Genomic DNA, 17,033 nt, shown 5'->3' with positions numbered 1-17,033 from the left:
GAACATAACAAAAATGACTAATCATTTGTTTCTGACTTACGAAGAAGTTATGACGTACCAACAACACTTATAATACGAGTCTTTAAGCGACGGATAAAAAATATACAGAAAGTTGAAAGCAATGGCTTTCAAATATTAATTTTATAATTAGAACAATTGAGTTCACGAGTTTAAAATACTTGACATAAATAATACTGAACTAGTTTCAATATAAATTAGTAATTAACTTAATTAACATGATAAGTGTCAGTATATAAAGTATATAACAAAAAATCTATTACAGTCTTTGATTGAATACCTGAATACTCGGAACTACTCTTCGAATTCGAAGAATAAAGAGATAATGGCGTCTTGTGAAATGAAGTTGATGATATTAGTAATTGTAGTGGTGTTGAAATTGGTAAGTTACTGTTTTATACATTTCTTCGGAACACATAGCTGAAAAGTATGTGATCATTAATAGCTTTTGTAATTGGCAGGCTCAATCTGAACTTCTGATTGAAAGACCTGAAGGATTAGGAAGTAAGTAAAGACTGAATTGATTCATTATTAGAGAAATTAGAAAAAAAATTTCCTTTATGCGGAAACTACATTTTTTTTATTGAGGTAAAAGCCATTATTATTGACAATAAAAGTGATTATAAATTAAAGTTAATTTTTGTGTTCCCATCGTTGACATCCACTATTTCAAAATTTTCATAATGAAATAATAAAATTAAAAAAGTTTTGAAAATTCAAATGAGCATGCCTTAAGCGCTCATGTCATACACAAATTATTTAGATTGAATGTTTACATTACGATTTGTTAATTTTTTCATAAAGACTTCTATATTTTTTTTTATTCGTTTTTTTTTGTTTGAATTTTCCCGCGAGTGGTGTTATCTCCTCTGTAGATCGAGCTAAAAAAAATCTCAACAGATGATAAAACAGTTAGTAATTATATCATCATGTATGTATAGTTTCTGCTTGTTTATAGTTATTTCAATCTTATTTTATGAAAAATAATACATATGGCCGCCGAAATCGCAGAAAAAGTCACCGAACTGACTGTCGAAAAAAATTAACTGTATTGAAACGGAATTATTTTGACACGCAATTTTCACAAGGGTTTCGGCAAATTTCTTAAGGAATAAAACAAAAAAAAAATTAAATCGTGAAAATGATTTTTGACAAAGTTGTGGTGTTATCAAGCCCATTGCTCCTGTGAATACCACGCTCTTATTTATTTAATTCGTCAGAAAAATGAGTTTTTCCTGAAAAATCTTATTTAATCGATAAAAACATTTTTTTAACGTGTTCTGTAGTTATTATTATTTACCTCAATATCCTTTTTGTACATAATTTTTTTCGTTTAAATGATGAAAATCACGTTTTAATCGAAATCATGATTTTTAGGCGAGAGTAGAGTATACCTGCGCGCTTCGCGCTTAAGGCATGCAATAGAATATTAATACTAGGGCCCTGTTAATAATAGGGGCTTTTAACTTATATAGATGTTGCACCTTAAGTTTAAGATTAACACTTCTAATTTTTAGATATTGAGTATGAAATGGGAGTCATAAATTTTCCTCGAAGACATAAACGTTCACTGGAAGACATTTCTTTACGACTAACAGCTTACGGTAGAGTAATGGATTTGAATCTTAAGCTGTTGTCAAATACTCTCTACAGTGAAGATACTCCTGTTTACAAAATCTTTAAAAATGGGTATCAACAGCCAGGCACTATGGCTCAAGATATTGTAATTTTCCGATCGATGTTTTTCAAAAATTAGTAAAAATGTAATCTTAAATTAAATTAATTCATCAATAACTTATATCCTAGGAGCAATCTGCCGCGTATCAAAGGACTATATACGAAGACCCCGATCATTTTGCGTCTCTCATCGTTGATACTTTCCCTGATGGAACGAGTATTATACGAGTAAAGTTTGTAAATTTTGTTGATTTTCTTGATTAGTTACTGAGAAAATTCTTGTTTCTGTACTTAGAGCGCGAATATTGGATCTGTAAACTTAACAATATTCCCAGCTTCAGTGCAATATTTACAACAATCACCCAGTATGTATATCAATGGATACGCTCAGCCCAATCAATACATATATTATCGAACTAATAATTTGATGACTGTGTACAATGATGGTAAGTAATTTCACACTTATATTCATGTCTTTTTGACGCTCGAATTCAAAATCAATTAACAACAATTTTCAGTTGTATTACCATGGAATCTACCAAGACCAGCACAAGTGCAAAACAATAGAGTGGTTGTACCAGACACTCTGTACATAGAGGTTCTAGTCATAGTTGACTACCCACTGTTAGAAGCAAAGGGGATGGATAACATTATAAATTATCTTTTAGCCTTCTGGAACCAAGTCGATCTGATGTTTCGACGGTTAGATCGACCGCTCTACAAAATAAACATCGCTGGGATTGTACTACCTTTGGTAAATACTTTAAACGATAATCTAATTCGTTGGCTCAATCTGCCGTTACAATTCTTTGCATTTTTGGGTAAAAACGAATGTTTTTGTGCATAAATAACAAATCTCATACAATCCCAATCTATATCGTATTTTTACGTTATTTAGGACAATGAAGTCCTTGAATATTTCTACAAGGATCCTATCGAAGGGTGGGTTTACCGAACCCTTAAATACAGAGACTATCTATCCTTCAGCGCTAAATGGTTGTATAAAGAGCAACAGAATTGGCCTTTCGATAGTTACGATATTGCAGTCACTTTGACATCGTAAGAATTTATAATGGATCTTTACTAATCAATTTTTTAAGTAAGAATTATATTCATACGCATCATTTAAAATTTTTAGACGAGAAGACCCTATCAAATGGACACCGCAGGGATACAAAAGTAGTGCTGGTATCTCATATTTAGGACAGGTGTGTCAGGTCAATCACTACAGCAGATCAATTGAAAAAATCGCTGTAATTAATGACAACGGTTTCTTTAGCGGTGTTCCCGTAGCTGTTCACGAAATCGGACATTTGTAATTATTTTCTATCCTCTATTGGTTTCTTTTACTTCCTTCTGGTCATTAATGAAAAAATCACTATACTTTTCTTATGACAGAATTGGCGCTCAACATGATAATAGGTACCCATGCAGCGATGCAGACGGATACTTAATGTCATCTGTTCTTAGATCAACTTCAAATCGATTCAAATGGTCACCATGTTCACTAAATGATTTTAAATCATTTTTAAGGTAAGCTAAAAATTTGAATAGCGCGCTTAAACTTTATCCTATGACGTTTTTTAGTCGGTAAAAATGATACACAAACATTTCGTTACATAAATAATACAGGTTAAATTAATAAAAGTATGTTGAATCATAACTATCGGCTATCACTTTCCCTAAGGCGATGAATGTAATTTTTTCCATCAACACCTTATCAGAACAATTATAAAATTTTTAAGGCGCCGATAAAGGTGATGTATCTAACGTAAAATTTGAAAAACGATAAATCAAAATTGTAACTAATTATTCCAAGATAACCAGGACACAAAAAATTTAAAATATAGTACTTATCATCGCGCTGATCTATGATAATTATATTTTATGATTGCTAGTTTGTCCTCGTGATTACAAACGATTAGTCGATTCTTTTATCAGCCTTATTCTAATCATTTCTACAGGGCTTTGATAATAAGTTATTTCATTTAAGGTTCTATTATTTTTTGAATATAAATACTTCGTTTTGGATAAATGTAATTTAATTTTTAATACATTTTTTTTTTTTTTTTTTTTTTTTTTTTTTTCAGTTCGGATCCAAGATGTTTGTACAACAGGCCTAAGAACATGAAATTATAAAGTGTGGATAAAAAATTTACAAACCGATGTAGATAAAAATGTTTGTTTACATGTTAATAATTGAATACACTAGATTAATTATGATCTCAAATATATTATCATGATTGTTACCCTCCTTCATGTGTTTAATAAATGTCAACATACGTTGGAAAGATAAAGCATGCATGACTTTTTATTATCATTCGTAATACATGATTTGTCAACTGAAATGCATAACTCATAATACAAACCATCACCATCATCACCATCACCATCACAACATCATCGTAATCACCATTATCACCATCATCACCATCACCATTATCAATTTCTGTGATATTTTGAGCTTTCCGAGCTCGAAGAGATACCTTGTCTATACTTTTGAACTCTTCGAACTCGAACGTCTAATAGAAGTTTGATTTTAACATTTCATGTCTATTCTTCGCTGCCTTATCATTCCGCAGCAGTGGTACAGACAAAAATGTGTATCAATCTATTTCTCATATTCTATATGCTTCATTTATATTTTTGTGACAATATTCAAATTAATAGGTTGAGATTTCTTAGCCTGACGTTACGTCATTATTAATATTTGTTAGTAATATTAATAATGTAAAATGACACGTGGGTGGTTCTTGAGGGTGAATTTGATGGTATTAGAGAGGGTAGTAAGTTCCTATAGAGGGTGAGTTTTTAAGCCAAATACAAATTACTTCTCATTTTTATGCCACTTTAATATTGCTCCGTGCCATTAAATATCTCCAAATTCATTCTGTCGTGTCGTCTCGGAGGATAATGACTATTTTTAACAATATTTCATATTTAAATTATTTTATATTTATTGCTGTTATTATTTAAATCGCTCTTTATATTGATATTTCAAAAGTATTCATTCTCGAGACCTTAAATAGTGACTAGCAATAGTAAAAATTGAACAAAGTTGGGAATTTTTAAGGAATTTTATTTTTGCAGTTATTTTATTCACAGAAATTAAATAGAGCTATTCATCTTTTCCTGTTTCTCCGCTAACGTTTAATTTTTTTTTCCGGGAATGTAAGATTGTAATATTGAGATACGAGAATTACTACCACTACTCCAAAATTCTTTCGGTTTCGCAGATCAATCAGCCTCACATTTTCTGTACAATTTTCACTTTCCACATTAAATTGCATCAATTCTGGACATCTGCATTCATGTGATCCCTGAGCGTAGTAAAGCATAATTCTCAGAAAAAAATAATTAGACAATTTTCTTGATGTATTTTACCAAGAGCTATAATCATAGTTTTTATTAATCATCCATTACCTTCAGAGACACAGCACAAACCAGACCTCAATCACCAAACTCTGAACATCGATAATCATCAGCGTATTTTTCTCCGTATTTTATTTCTATAAAGATAGTAAAGTAGATTAATATTTAACATGAAAATTTTAATCCAAGTTATACAAAGATTATTAAATTTAAACAAAATACTTGAACAAAACATTTCATGTAATTTGATAGAATTACATATATAAATTTAAATAGCTTCAAAATTTGATTGATTATTTTTTTATAATGATGTTATAATAACCTTCTTTTAAGCAGACATAAGTTTCAGCATCTAGTTTAGTTCCATCAATATTGATGCACTTGTTGTTGGAGTCACAGCAGGGTTGCGGAAGGATTAGTTTGGATCACACTTAAAGCATTCAGAATATTTGTTACATTGAAATCAAGTTACAACGAAATCATGACTGCTTACCCGAACGCGATTTGCGCTGCAATTTTTGAAAGAATATAACAACTTGATGTTATTTTCATTTCAATAGCGACAGTCGAATTCGTCAGTACTCCAATCAACATCGAAAATAAAAATAGTAATTTTGATTTAATTATTTTTCACCCGGAAATTATTATAAATGATCGATTGGATTTTATTAGATGTGACAAATTGTTAATTTATTATGATTCTACAAATAAAATCTAAAAATGACGAAAACAATAAGCTTATAGCTGAACGGTTGATAAAAGCTACAGTAATACATAGCGAACTTTGAAATGAGTATTTGTATAAATAGAAAATTTGACGATTAACATTTATCGATTGCTATAAAATAATGAGTCAGTTTTCCGACTAGAGTTGGTGACGAATTTAACTACTTTTCTCGAGTATGACAGTCGTAAACAGAGTTATCTAATCTTGGAATATCTACCTCATGGCTCATGTGTCAAAATTGAGTAAAGAATTCATTTGAAATATTTTTTATTTTTAATGTATCAATACATTTTTATTTCTAGATATATTCTTAAATTTTTTAAAACGGTTGACCTTCAAGGCCGTCCCTGCAACTTCCCTCTAATTTTATATTTAAACACTTAAAATGGCTCTGATGTTTTTGAGCTCTTCAAGGTCAAAAATACAATTAATTTTATTTTGAGCTCGGGAGCTCAAAAAATTAGCTGTTCTATGCTTTTGAGCTTCTGTCAAATAAATATTACTTGGTGATATTTGAATAAGAAATTTCTTCATAATAAACAAATCTCATTTGTTTCAAATAGATTGTTCTCTCAGTACATCATTGACGTAAAGATTTGTCCTAAAAATTAAAATGTCATCGAAATCTACGGAAAAAAAATTCTTTATAGATGTTTTGGTATAAAATCGGTCTCTGACACTTAATCGGCTTCAAGTATGTGTTCGCCTACCGTTAACCCAAAATAACGGATAAAACATGATACCTTAAAGACAGTTTATTTTCAATTGACTCAGACGATTCCAGACAATAGCCTGGTCAATAAATAATTTCTTAAGTTCTAAAATTTCAACATTTAGAAATAACATAAATCAGACCCGCGCAAAAGATTTAAACAAACAATAATTCATGAACAACAGTTTTATTGCAATTTTTCGTTAGTTATATTTATATCAACGCACAATTTCTAGTAAGTTGAAAATTAACACAAAAACTTTAATAAATCCCAAAATTAAAATTTCAACATTTTAATCTTAGGGATATTCTTGAGGTTCTGTTTCTCCGTTAACATTGAATTCTCTATCGTTCAGCATCTCTACATCAAAAAGATTTGGGTTAGGATCATCATTTAAATCAACCAGCTCCGTATCTTCTGTACAATATCCACTTTCCACATCAAATTGCATCCATTCTGGACATTTGCATTCGGATGAACCCTGAGCATTGAAAAGCATGATTTAAAAAAAAAAAAAAACAATTTTGAAAATTTTCTTGGTGTATTTTACCAAGAGCAAAAATCGTAACTTTTATTTATCATACGTTACCTCGAGGAAATTAGCACAAATCAGACCTCGATCTCCTAACTCTGCACATTGATCATCATCACTGCATTTTTCTCCGTATTGTATTGCTATTTATAGTGAAATAGATATTAATATTTAACATGAAAATTGTAATCTAAGCTATACAAGTAGCATTAAATTTAAATACTTGAGAAAGACATTATATGTAATTTTATATAGTTGTATATAGTTATAAAAATCTGCCAAAAAAGTCTGAGGTCATACCCAAAATTCTTTCTAGAGTATGACCATCAAAAATATCCTACTTGATACTCTGTTGAGACGAGACTGGGAAATGAAATCAGTCTTTATAAAATACAATTTGTTGAGTTCATCAAAATGATAAATATTCTGAAGTTCAGGAATCAATTTTTCTCTAACTGTAGGATATAAGCAGATCGTACTATTCCATTCTGAAGAATATTTATTGCAAGCACACGTGCTGTCTTCTGCACATTTTCCTTCAATTATTGCTTCACAGTCGAACCAGTTTTCACAAGGATCTCCCAGCATGGCTGTAAGTAAGATAAAAATGTTAATAACTTCAAATTTTGATTGATTATTTTTTTTTAATGATGTTATAATAACCTTCTTTTAAGCAGATATAAGTTTCAGCATCTAGTTTAGTTCGATCAGTATTGATGCACTTGTTGTTGGAGTCACAGCAGGGTTGCGGAAGGTTTGGATCACACTTAAAGCATTCAGAATATTTGTTACATTGAAATCAAGTACAACGAAATCATGACTGCTTACCCGAACGCGATTTGCGCTGCAATTTTTGGAAGAATAAGAACTTGATGTTATTTTCATTGCAATAGAGACATTAGAATTCGTCAGTACTCCAATCAACACCGAAAATAAAAATAGTAATTTTGATTTAATCATTTTTCACTCGGAAGTTATTATAAATGATCGATTGGATTTTATTAAATCTGACGAATTGTTAATTTATTATGATTCTACTAATGAAATCTAAAAATGACAAAAACAATAAGCTTATAGCTGGACGGTTGATAAATGCTACAGTAATACATAGCGAACTTTGAAATGAATATTTGTATAGATAGAAAATTTGATGATTAACATTTATCGATTGCTATAAAATAATGAGTCAGTTTTCCGACTAGAGTTGGTGACGAATTTAACTACTTTTCGTGAGTATGACAGTTGTAAACAGAGTTATCTAATCTTGGAATATTTACCTTATGGCTCATGTGTGAAAATTGAGTAAAGAATTCACTTGTAATATTTTTTATTTATAATGTATAAATACATTTTTATTTCTGGATATATTCTTAAATTTTAAGGAGATGAATAATGTGATTTTTGAAAATTAATATCTAAATAATTAAATTAAATTAAATATATAATCAATACTTACTCTCTGCACGATAAAGCTTGATTGTTTCAGTATTTGATGATGAGAAGAATGTCTCATAACGTGGACAGGTATTGAAAATGCCGCCCACCTGATCGTTGTCTTTGCAGTCGTAATCAAATTCACATGTGGCATTGATTCCTCCACGACAGGAATGATAATCACTTCTATCGAAGAAGTAATTTGGTAAGCAATGACAACGTCCATTCCGACATTCGGTGTACTTCAAATTCTTACATTCTCGATGTGACTCACACTTCCTTATTTATTTTAGTCATCTTTCAGGGTTGATGAACATGAATACATACTGTCAGCATACTCGATTGTCTCGGTTCGATGGGATGCAACATCTAGTGATTTTAGTGCTAATATTGCACATACCAAAAACCACCATCTAAACATTGTCTCTTTATTTATGGCGGCAGTCAAATCAATCAACTAATGTACTCAAAATATTAACAACTCAACTACTCAAATATCATTTTTTCCTGAATGTTTTTATATAAAATCTAAGATTCCGCCTACATTTTTTTGATCCAATCAAAATTTATGTTGCAGCAAATCAAATGTTCGTAGTCAAGATTTCAATGTAGTGATCGTTTATCAATTTAATTTTATACAAGTTCCAAGGATTCAAATAGAAATTAAATATTTATGTCCAAAAGAAATCAAAATATTCAATTTTTCATTCAAATAACGAGAGCAAACATTTATTATGATTTTTGTGTAAATTTATCTCATTTTTTAATCATCAAGCCATTTCAATTGTTAATTACTTTGTTTTTTTGCTTAATTGAATTTCATAATGATAAAGATTTTATTATTAGAAATCAATTTAATAACACAGTGCTAGAAATTCCCGTTTAAAAAAAAATGTTTATTGAGGTGTAAAATATGTAAAAAGTATACTTTTATAATTTTTTAGAGTTAAACTTTGGCGATACTCCCGGTAATGATCTATACACGAGAATATGCAAGAAATTAAGTTTAATTATGAATAAGCCAGCAGCATTCTTAAACTTGATCCAGTTAAAGCAAGAGTATTTTGTATGCGCAGAAATCCTTAAAATGAGAGCAATAGCGTGAGCGAATCAGTATACAACGACGCTGTGTCTCAGTCGCTTTTATTAGAATTATCTTTGTCACTTTACCAAGTTTATATTTACTCTTAGCGAGCCTCTTAAACCTAGTGAGTGTAGTGAGAATCCTCAGTACTTACTCCCACTCCAATGTTCTCTCTCTATCCCTCTCTCTCATTCTGTCACACATTTTCTCCCTTTTCATTTCACTCTACTCAGGCAAAGTTATTCAGTTCATCCTTGTCAACTCTTTTTAATTTTCCGTCTAATTCGCTCGCTCATATTACACATTGTGTGTTATCCTTTGCCACCCTTCATTCATCTTCCCCTTTCCGTCGTTCTTGCCCCCGCCTAGCACCCCTCCATCGTGACCCACGACTCATGATTTTCAGAACTATGTTTCGTCCTATACTGTTGCAGACAATCTGAACCCTTCCCCAACCTCACTTATTATCTTTACGACTAGCAAGATGGAATTAAACATCGTGGGGGCATATACCCAAAATGTAATAATATTCATTACTATGCTAATGTCACGGTTACTTCGTGAAACAGTCAGTTATTGCGAAAAGTTTATGAATATTTTTGTTATCTGTGAGTTAACATACAACACGAGCCTATTTTAATGTTTGCTGGATGATGACTGAAAATGAAGACAAATAAGAGGAAGAGAGGCCGAGGGGATAAGACTCACCACTCGGATATCCGAAGCTTTTTATAGCTTTAATGCAGACGAAGAAGAGTTGGAGAAAGAGAAACTTGACTAAAGATAGGAGAGGATCAATAGATAATTAAAAAATTCGATAAGTAAAGAAAAAAGTTTGGAAAATCCAAAAATATCAAGCAATTTCTGTAGTTTATTTTTTTTATATTTGTCCAAATAAAAATCTAAGAATTTAAAGAATCACTAGTACAAACTAAATTCCGCAAGCAATTTCTTTTCAATTTATATTTTTCAATTATAGATTCAATCCGATGTTTAACACTCCGAGTGATTAGCAAATCCGTTGGAGAGTTGTAGAAATCACTCATTGAATCAAAATCATCTCCGACAGATGAAAACATTTTGACCATCAGATATTTATTAGTCGACCCACGACAGACCAATGGAAATCCTTCTTCTGGCTGTAATTCAAAGATTCCTAATTGTACTGACAGAGTGATTAATTATAGTGAATTAATTAGTCGATACTTACAATAGTTGATTTGAGTAAAGAATTATAACTACGCCCAAATTGATCGATTCGAGATCCTTCTCCATCCCGAACTACAATAACAGTTTGACCGGTTATTTCAGCTTTGTAAAGTGTTTTGATGAATGCAGTTGAGTAACCTATAAATATTTATCATTAATTAGTCAAATAATTTAACTCTAATTCAAAAATGACTAATTATTACTTACGTTTATTCATCCAAACATCTGTATAATGAATGTACGGAATGTAACAATCATCGCTAAAGTAATTGTCACCATTTGCCAACCTTATAATATTACTTTCTGGATTTATTATTTTTAATGATTCCTTGAGAATCAATAAAACAAATTTATTATTTTCCCGCACTATTTTATCGACTTTCACGCTCGTGCATTTTGATGGACAACGCCAAGTTAAAACGCAATTCGTGAAGGCCATTAGATCTATTGTACTTAAAGAAAGAAAAATTAGGAATTAGCGGGTATAACACAATAAAAATGTGAGGATTGGTTTTTAATATATTTTTTAAAACTTACTCTGTAAAACGTGATTCATTAGCTACTATAACTAGTCGGTCGTGAATAAGAGTACCCCAGTCAAAATCTGAATTAAGAATAGTTCAATGAATGTATATTATGGTTATCATGATGAAGATGATGATAATGATTAGAATGATCGAGATGATGATAATGGTTAGCATAAAAATGATATTATATTGACGATGGAGGATGTCATAATGATATTGTTAATGATGATGACGGTGGTCATCATAAAATGTTTTTACAAAAAATCTCTTATTACTTACCATTTGACAAAGACCAATCCGTGATCTTAGCAATAAAAATAAGCCAAGGCACTTCATCTGCTCCAAAAGGATTAACCGTATGTTTTTCATTCCCCATAGCGCCAACTACACTCATAAGAATCACAAGAATAAATTGTCTTCTTAAAATAGGCATAGTGACGTTTTTATTTTAAAATTATCAGCTTATTTTAATCATTAATATTTCTGACATAAAAGATATAATATTTCTGGCGAAGTAATTCATTTATATATCCACTACAAATCGTAAATAGATTAATAATGCTTTTTAATAAGATACAGTTATAGATTTTATCACTTTTTTATATCAGTCGCATCGTTATTCATTGAAAATAAATTAATTTTTTATAACTTTGACTTACATTAACTGATTATTTAATCACTTATGAACATTCGTAACAGATAATTTTATTTTACTTTTAATAATATAATTGTTTTATTATTGAATTTTCCAGAACTGACATAAATACAATAAAAAATGAACCGTTTATTATTAATAATTATCTTTAAGATCATAAGCATTAACTCACTTGTCATTATTTTTAAAAGTTAAAATTTTTAAATATATTTATTAGCGTTTATAGAATATTAAGAATAAAGACGATTAATTATTATAAAACGAGTGAAGAAATTTTAATTATAAATATTTATCTCAATTATATAACATGACTGATTAAGAATAGAATTTAATTCTGGTCTTGAAAAAGTAAAAAGAGATTTATACCCGGATATATAATTGTAGTTAGTAACGATGCTTATGAGCATAATTCACACATAGTATCTCTACTTGTGTAGTTATACGTATTACCACATTCAAAACGCCTAATTTTGAGTTATACCCGAGGTCTTGTTAATGATAATTAAAACGACTCTCGCCTTGTACTTTTTCTCTACATTTCTGGTTTAATATTACTGTTATCACAATCCGTTATAATTTTACAGGAATTATTTTACTTTTGCGTACAATATATGAATAGAAGGGTGATGCAAAAAAACCAAATATTTTTTTTTTTTTTTTTTCAAGTCTACAATGAAATTATGAAAGCTTAAAATTTCCTAAAAGCTCTCTTCAAGGATCAGCTCAATTATGAATTCTTGAGGATTGTTGAAAATTTAAAAATACGTCGAAGACTCAATGTCATAAACAAATTGAACAATTTGTACAAAGTAATACAAATTCATGGATAATTCAAAGAGAAACTAATCAGAAATACGTTACTAATTATTAAACCAATCTATATATTGTCTTGATTAACGCTTGAGCTAACTACAATTCCAGTTATGGGTCACTCGGGACAAACATTCAACATAATAACATGAACAACTACCATAATAACAGTTATACTAACAATAACAATGATAATAGTAATAGCAATGACAATAATAACTGTAATAATACCATAATAAAATCACATTACATCACGATGTTAGGTACTCACGCAAAACAATTTACGATAACATTCGCATATGTGTTGTATTAAGGCATTTTAACAGTCTCTATTTCACATTTAACATCATATTTCATGTGTATATAAATATGTATTCCCCGACAAATTCACATACAGTATGCATATTTTCATTCCATCGTTACGATTCAACTTGATTGTATATGCAAACAGTAGTTTAAAGTTAATTGTTAATAATAGGATTGGAAAGGTGGGAATTCAAGCCCAAGTGTTGATAGAATACTGATGACCAGAGATGAGAAAAGCTGGAATAAGAGATGGAGAAAACAAAAATAGAATCCAATTATGGAAATAAGAGTTATATTATTTGACATTGGTTGTTATTAATTTTAATTTTTTAATATGATTTTCAATAAAAAAAAAATTTTTTTGAAATTTTTACTCACAGCTAGCATTAATTTACGGAGAATAAATCCAGATTACAATGAGTATAATCCAGATATCACCCAGTATAATCTAGATTATACTAGCTACTATCTGAAAATTTTTTTCACCATAGACATCACTGAGTACAATCTGGAATGATATCATAACTCTCATAACTTTTGAACGGCTTGACCGATTTCATCGCGGTTGGCGCCATTCGAAAAGGTGTGACCAAATTTAGATTTTGAATACAATTTGGACCGATTTGAACCGGTAGATTTTGAGAAATCTCAAAAAACTCCACAAAAAAATTTTAAATCCAACTTTTTAAATTTAAATTGAAATCTTAAAAAATTCAAACAAATATTATAAAAAACGCTAATTTTTTCTAAAAAAATAACTTTGAAGGATCATCCTTTTGCTCTAAAATATTCCACTTAAATTTATCATATATAAAACATAAAAAACAAAAAAAAATCACTGCCCGGAGCTATACGAGACATTTCTCGTACTTTTAAATTCTTAATAAACTTTCTTGTTCATCTGAGATCCTTTTTTCTTTATTACCCTAAGAACTGTCAATTTTTTTACCAATTTCTTTTTTCATTTTATTTCTTGTTCACTATCATTATTATAACTTTCTAAGGACGTTAAATTTTTTTGTTGTTTATTACTTTCTGCAGCGAATGGAAATTTTTTCCACGATATTGTAATGTTATTAAAACTTTCAAATGTCTATGAAGAAAACTCGATAGAATAGCTAGCTAACTAATAAGATAAAAACTATTGTCATTCTTTTAGACATCGTAGAACTTTCTGATCTATAATAATAACCATTCAGAGGATTTTGTAACCACATACATAACTAAAGGGTTTATAATAATTTTTTATGTTTTATTATTATTATAATTATCATGAATCCCGAGTTAAATTGTAAGATAGCATTATAGAATTATGTCTAATGTCCTTTGTGCTTTCCAAGACCGCGGTAGTTTTAGCTCTCCTCAAAATCCTTACTGTTGTTTTTGACCTCAGAATCAAAACGTTGATACAAGCGGTGCAGGAATTTTTATCTGGATTATACTAGCTACTATCTTAAATTTTTTTTTACTCAGTATAATCTGAGATTATATCCAGTGTCATCTTGTTCTTTCCGTGTACTGCATTTTATATTTTAAATATTTTCTAGAACTAGAAGACTTATTATCTTTTGTAAAAGTCGGAGTATTTGCGACGCGGATCCCGGGGAAAAAAATTATATATAATTATATAAACTTATGTGTAATTATATAAATTTATATAATTTTATATAATTTTGTATAATTTTACATAAGTATATAAATTTATACATAATTATATATAATGTCATCAAATTGTGATTTACGTATTTGCATTCGTTACATATAATTATACATAATTTTATAAAAGTTTATATAATTATATATTATTATACTAAGGATCATAATTATATATGACTAAAACTCATATAATTATATGTAATGATTTTTATATAATTATATATATATATATATATATATATATATATATATATATATATATATATATATATATATATATATATATATATATGTCAGAGAGGCAGGAGTTATTGTTGGGGATTCGGTATTTTGTGATTCACTCATTTTTATTATTACAATTAATTAATATTCACAATTACAAAAAGATCAATTATTACGAATGAGTAGATAAACTCGTACAAGGTTAAGTTAATTCAGGCCGCAAACAATATTAATAATATCTTGCGATTGACCGAGACTTAGGAAATAACGAATTCGCGATCACCAGGACGTCCGTTCGATCTCGATCTCAAAGCAAGAATGTCTTTTCAAAAACTATTCTCAAATAGTCTGCCTGCTGCACATTTCTCTTTTCCTTATTAATTTTATGATACCCCTATCGTCCTGGGATCCCGACTACGTTGACAACCATGTGCCTACCTAGGCCTAAGCCTACCGCAATAAAACATTTTAGTTATATCTTATTTTACAAAATATTAAAGTAACAATACATTTCTTAAAATAACTAAAAAAATAGAAATATCCTAAAGAATATTCTCATTGCTTCGTCAGAAAATACTCCACTGTACTTTACTCTCCGACATATATATACATAATGATTTAATATAATTATATATAATGATTTATATATAATTATATGTAATGATTTATATATAATTATATATAACTTTTTTTCCAGGATCGTACTTTTGGATATATTCTAATTAATAAAGGAAGTTGTACTGCTGCTTGACAGTGTTTCGGAGTACAAGGTAAACGTATATAAGATACACAAAAGAAGATGGTACCCTTGGGTGCAAAGTTCGAATCCCATTACCGGACTCGCGTCCGTTAAATAGGTCCCGCATCGTCGACCGGAAAATATACCTACACACACTATTTGTTTGTTGGTATACTAATACCTAAGTACTCAGTAGTATACTCTTGTACGGATAACCAACCAACCAGCCCCTATATCAGATTGCAAACTTACCCCTTGACAAGACTATAGATCGTCCTTTTCGCCGCGATGGGAATCGATGCGTTCCATTAAGAACCTGCAAGGAAATCACATTAACTCGCTTGAAATTGGATTTTCTTTAATCACATACACTTACTTATGTTCTCATTAGCTTTGTTTAAATTAATCCTGACAAAGATTCTTCATTCTCATCGAGAACTTCTTGATTTAAGCTATTTTTCGTTAACTATGATGTTAGAAAGTCTAATTATTCATTGAGCATTCAAACTGCTGTAAGGAAAATTTTGAAAAAAAAAAATTATAATTTTAAATTAAAAAATTAAATTAAATTCTAAAAAAGTTGAACAAACAAATACTTTTCAAGCGCAACTTTCTGTATTAACTTAAATAGAATTTATTAGCAATTAATCATATAACATTACGACGCGGCGCAAAATCAAGCCAACATTACATTTCGATAAGAAGTAATAATTAAAAAAATTTATTTTTTTCTCCCGTTGGAAATGAGAAAAAGTAACTAATTTAGTTTCAACGTTCGCCCGAGGGTCCGTGGGTGCGTCTGATACTTGTAGATGGTCGGTAGTGGTACAGAGTTAAAGGGGCAATGTTAAGGGGTGGAATAAAAAGTTAAAAATAAAAATAAAAGGCACAAAATAATGGGGAATGGTAAGCGTAGTCTACTAGAGAGGTACAAGTTTAGGGGATGAGTACCGGAAAAAATAACCGCTAAAATACTCGGAGATAAAGATGATAAAGGCACCGAGTTTTGCTCGGTGGGTGTTAGTATGATTTACTTTGGCGTGTGATTCCGGAATGAGGTAGCATTCCTAACAAGAAATATATAGATATAAAAAGATATATTTATATTTTAATTTTTTTCTTTTCTCACTATACTCGCCTTTTTTTATTTATACTTCTTTATGCGAGACTCTTGCGTGATAACTGTAATTAAAAATTAGATAAATTACGTTGCTGCTTGATTTATTGATAAAGTTCTGAATGTTTGTAAATATATTTTTACTGCTAATGTTTTGGGAGCCGATATATTTCAGTTCTTATTTTATAATCAACTTTATCAAGAGTATAGATTCTCAAATGCTTCTCCGGTCAAG

The 17,033-nt window shown here is 29.8% G+C and overlaps 3 protein-coding genes and 1 long non-coding RNA gene across 5 annotated transcripts; 1 reads left to right on the top strand and 3 right to left on the bottom strand.

Moving 5' to 3' along the window:
• Positions 1 to 98: 98 nt before the first annotated feature.
• On the top strand, positions 99 to 4,616 carry LOC141532212 (A disintegrin and metalloproteinase with thrombospondin motifs like). Its single transcript, XM_074250452.1, has 11 exons — positions 99 to 218; positions 284 to 400; positions 480 to 522; positions 1,536 to 1,741; positions 1,825 to 1,923; positions 1,991 to 2,141; positions 2,214 to 2,449; positions 2,594 to 2,754; positions 2,834 to 3,010; positions 3,094 to 3,228; positions 3,786 to 4,616. The coding sequence occupies exons 2-11, from the start codon at positions 344 to 346 to the stop codon at positions 3,832 to 3,834; spliced, it is 1,314 nt and encodes a 437-aa protein (XP_074106553.1). The 5' UTR covers positions 99 to 218; positions 284 to 343; the 3' UTR covers positions 3,835 to 4,616.
• A 142-nt stretch (positions 4,617 to 4,758) lies between these two features.
• Positions 4,759 to 5,987, bottom strand: LOC141532216 (uncharacterized). The gene is made up of 4 exons (XR_012480060.1): positions 5,561 to 5,987; positions 5,390 to 5,497; positions 5,119 to 5,204; positions 4,759 to 5,015 (listed from the first exon to the last, which is right to left on the bottom strand). It is a non-coding gene; the product is annotated as an uncharacterized LOC141532216 (long non-coding RNA).
• Positions 5,988 to 6,677: 690 nt separating this feature from the next.
• Positions 6,678 to 8,142, bottom strand: LOC141532215 (uncharacterized). Of its 2 annotated transcripts, none has more exons than XM_074250456.1 (5): positions 7,868 to 8,142; positions 7,703 to 7,805; positions 7,519 to 7,629; positions 7,097 to 7,182; positions 6,678 to 6,988 (listed from the first exon to the last, which is right to left on the bottom strand). In XM_074250456.1, exons 1-5 carry the CDS (start codon positions 7,997 to 7,999, stop codon positions 6,806 to 6,808), a joined length of 615 nt encoding a protein of 204 aa, XP_074106557.1. In that variant the 5' UTR covers positions 8,000 to 8,142; the 3' UTR covers positions 6,678 to 6,805. The 2 variants fall into 2 exon arrangements, with proteins under 2 accessions (XP_074106557.1, XP_074106556.1); XM_074250455.1 differs by having other exon boundaries at positions 7,381 to 7,629; positions 7,868 to 8,141.
• Positions 8,143 to 8,893: 751 nt separating this feature from the next.
• Positions 8,894 to 15,991, bottom strand: LOC141532214 (uncharacterized). The gene is made up of 6 exons (XM_074250454.1): positions 15,934 to 15,991; positions 11,573 to 11,677; positions 11,304 to 11,370; positions 10,974 to 11,218; positions 10,768 to 10,904; positions 8,894 to 10,696 (listed from the first exon to the last, which is right to left on the bottom strand). The coding sequence occupies exons 2-6, from the start codon at positions 11,667 to 11,669 to the stop codon at positions 10,460 to 10,462; spliced, it is 783 nt and encodes a 260-aa protein (XP_074106555.1). The 5' UTR covers positions 11,670 to 11,677; positions 15,934 to 15,991; the 3' UTR covers positions 8,894 to 10,459.
• Positions 15,992 to 17,033: the final 1,042 nt, after the last annotated feature.

The sequence above is a fragment of the Cotesia typhae genome, unplaced genomic scaffold (genome assembly GCF_013202065.1).
Source record: "Cotesia typhae breed Kobodo isofemale line unplaced genomic scaffold, CoteBio_Ctyphae contig_59, whole genome shotgun sequence".
Classification (NCBI taxonomy): domain Eukaryota; kingdom Metazoa; phylum Arthropoda; class Insecta; order Hymenoptera; family Braconidae; genus Cotesia; species Cotesia typhae.
Note: the sequence above shows the minus strand (reverse complement) of the source record. Positions and strands in the feature narration are given on the sequence as shown.

Coding starts and splice junctions, on each gene's coding strand:
- LOC141532215 (XM_074250455.1), bottom strand. CDS start 7,999: ATGATTAAATCAAAATTACTATTTTTATTTTCGGTGTTGATTGGAGTA. Junction 7,183..7,380: donor TCGTCTCAACAGAGTATCAA/GTAGGATATTTT, acceptor CACTATAAATAG/CAATACAATACGGAGAAAAA. Junction 6,989..7,096: donor TTTGTGCTAATTTCCTCGAG/GTAACGTATGAT, acceptor TTCAATGCTCAG/GGTTCATCCGAATGCAAATG.
- LOC141532212 (XM_074250452.1), top strand. CDS start 344: ATGGCGTCTTGTGAAATGAAGTTGATGATATTAGTAATTGTAGTGGTG. Junction 2,755..2,833: donor ATTGCAGTCACTTTGACATC/GTAAGAATTTAT, acceptor TAAAATTTTTAG/ACGAGAAGACCCTATCAAAT. Junction 3,011..3,093: donor GTTCACGAAATCGGACATTT/GTAATTATTTTC, acceptor TTCTTATGACAG/AATTGGCGCTCAACATGATA.
- LOC141532214 (XM_074250454.1), bottom strand. CDS start 11,669: ATGGGGAATGAAAAACATACGGTTAATCCTTTTGGAGCAGATGAAGTG. Junction 11,371..11,572: donor GGATTGGTCTTTGTCAAATG/GTAAGTAATAAG, acceptor TTCTTAATTCAG/ATTTTGACTGGGGTACTCTT. Junction 11,219..11,303: donor AATGAATCACGTTTTACAGA/GTAAGTTTTAAA, acceptor TCTTTCTTTAAG/TACAATAGATCTAATGGCCT.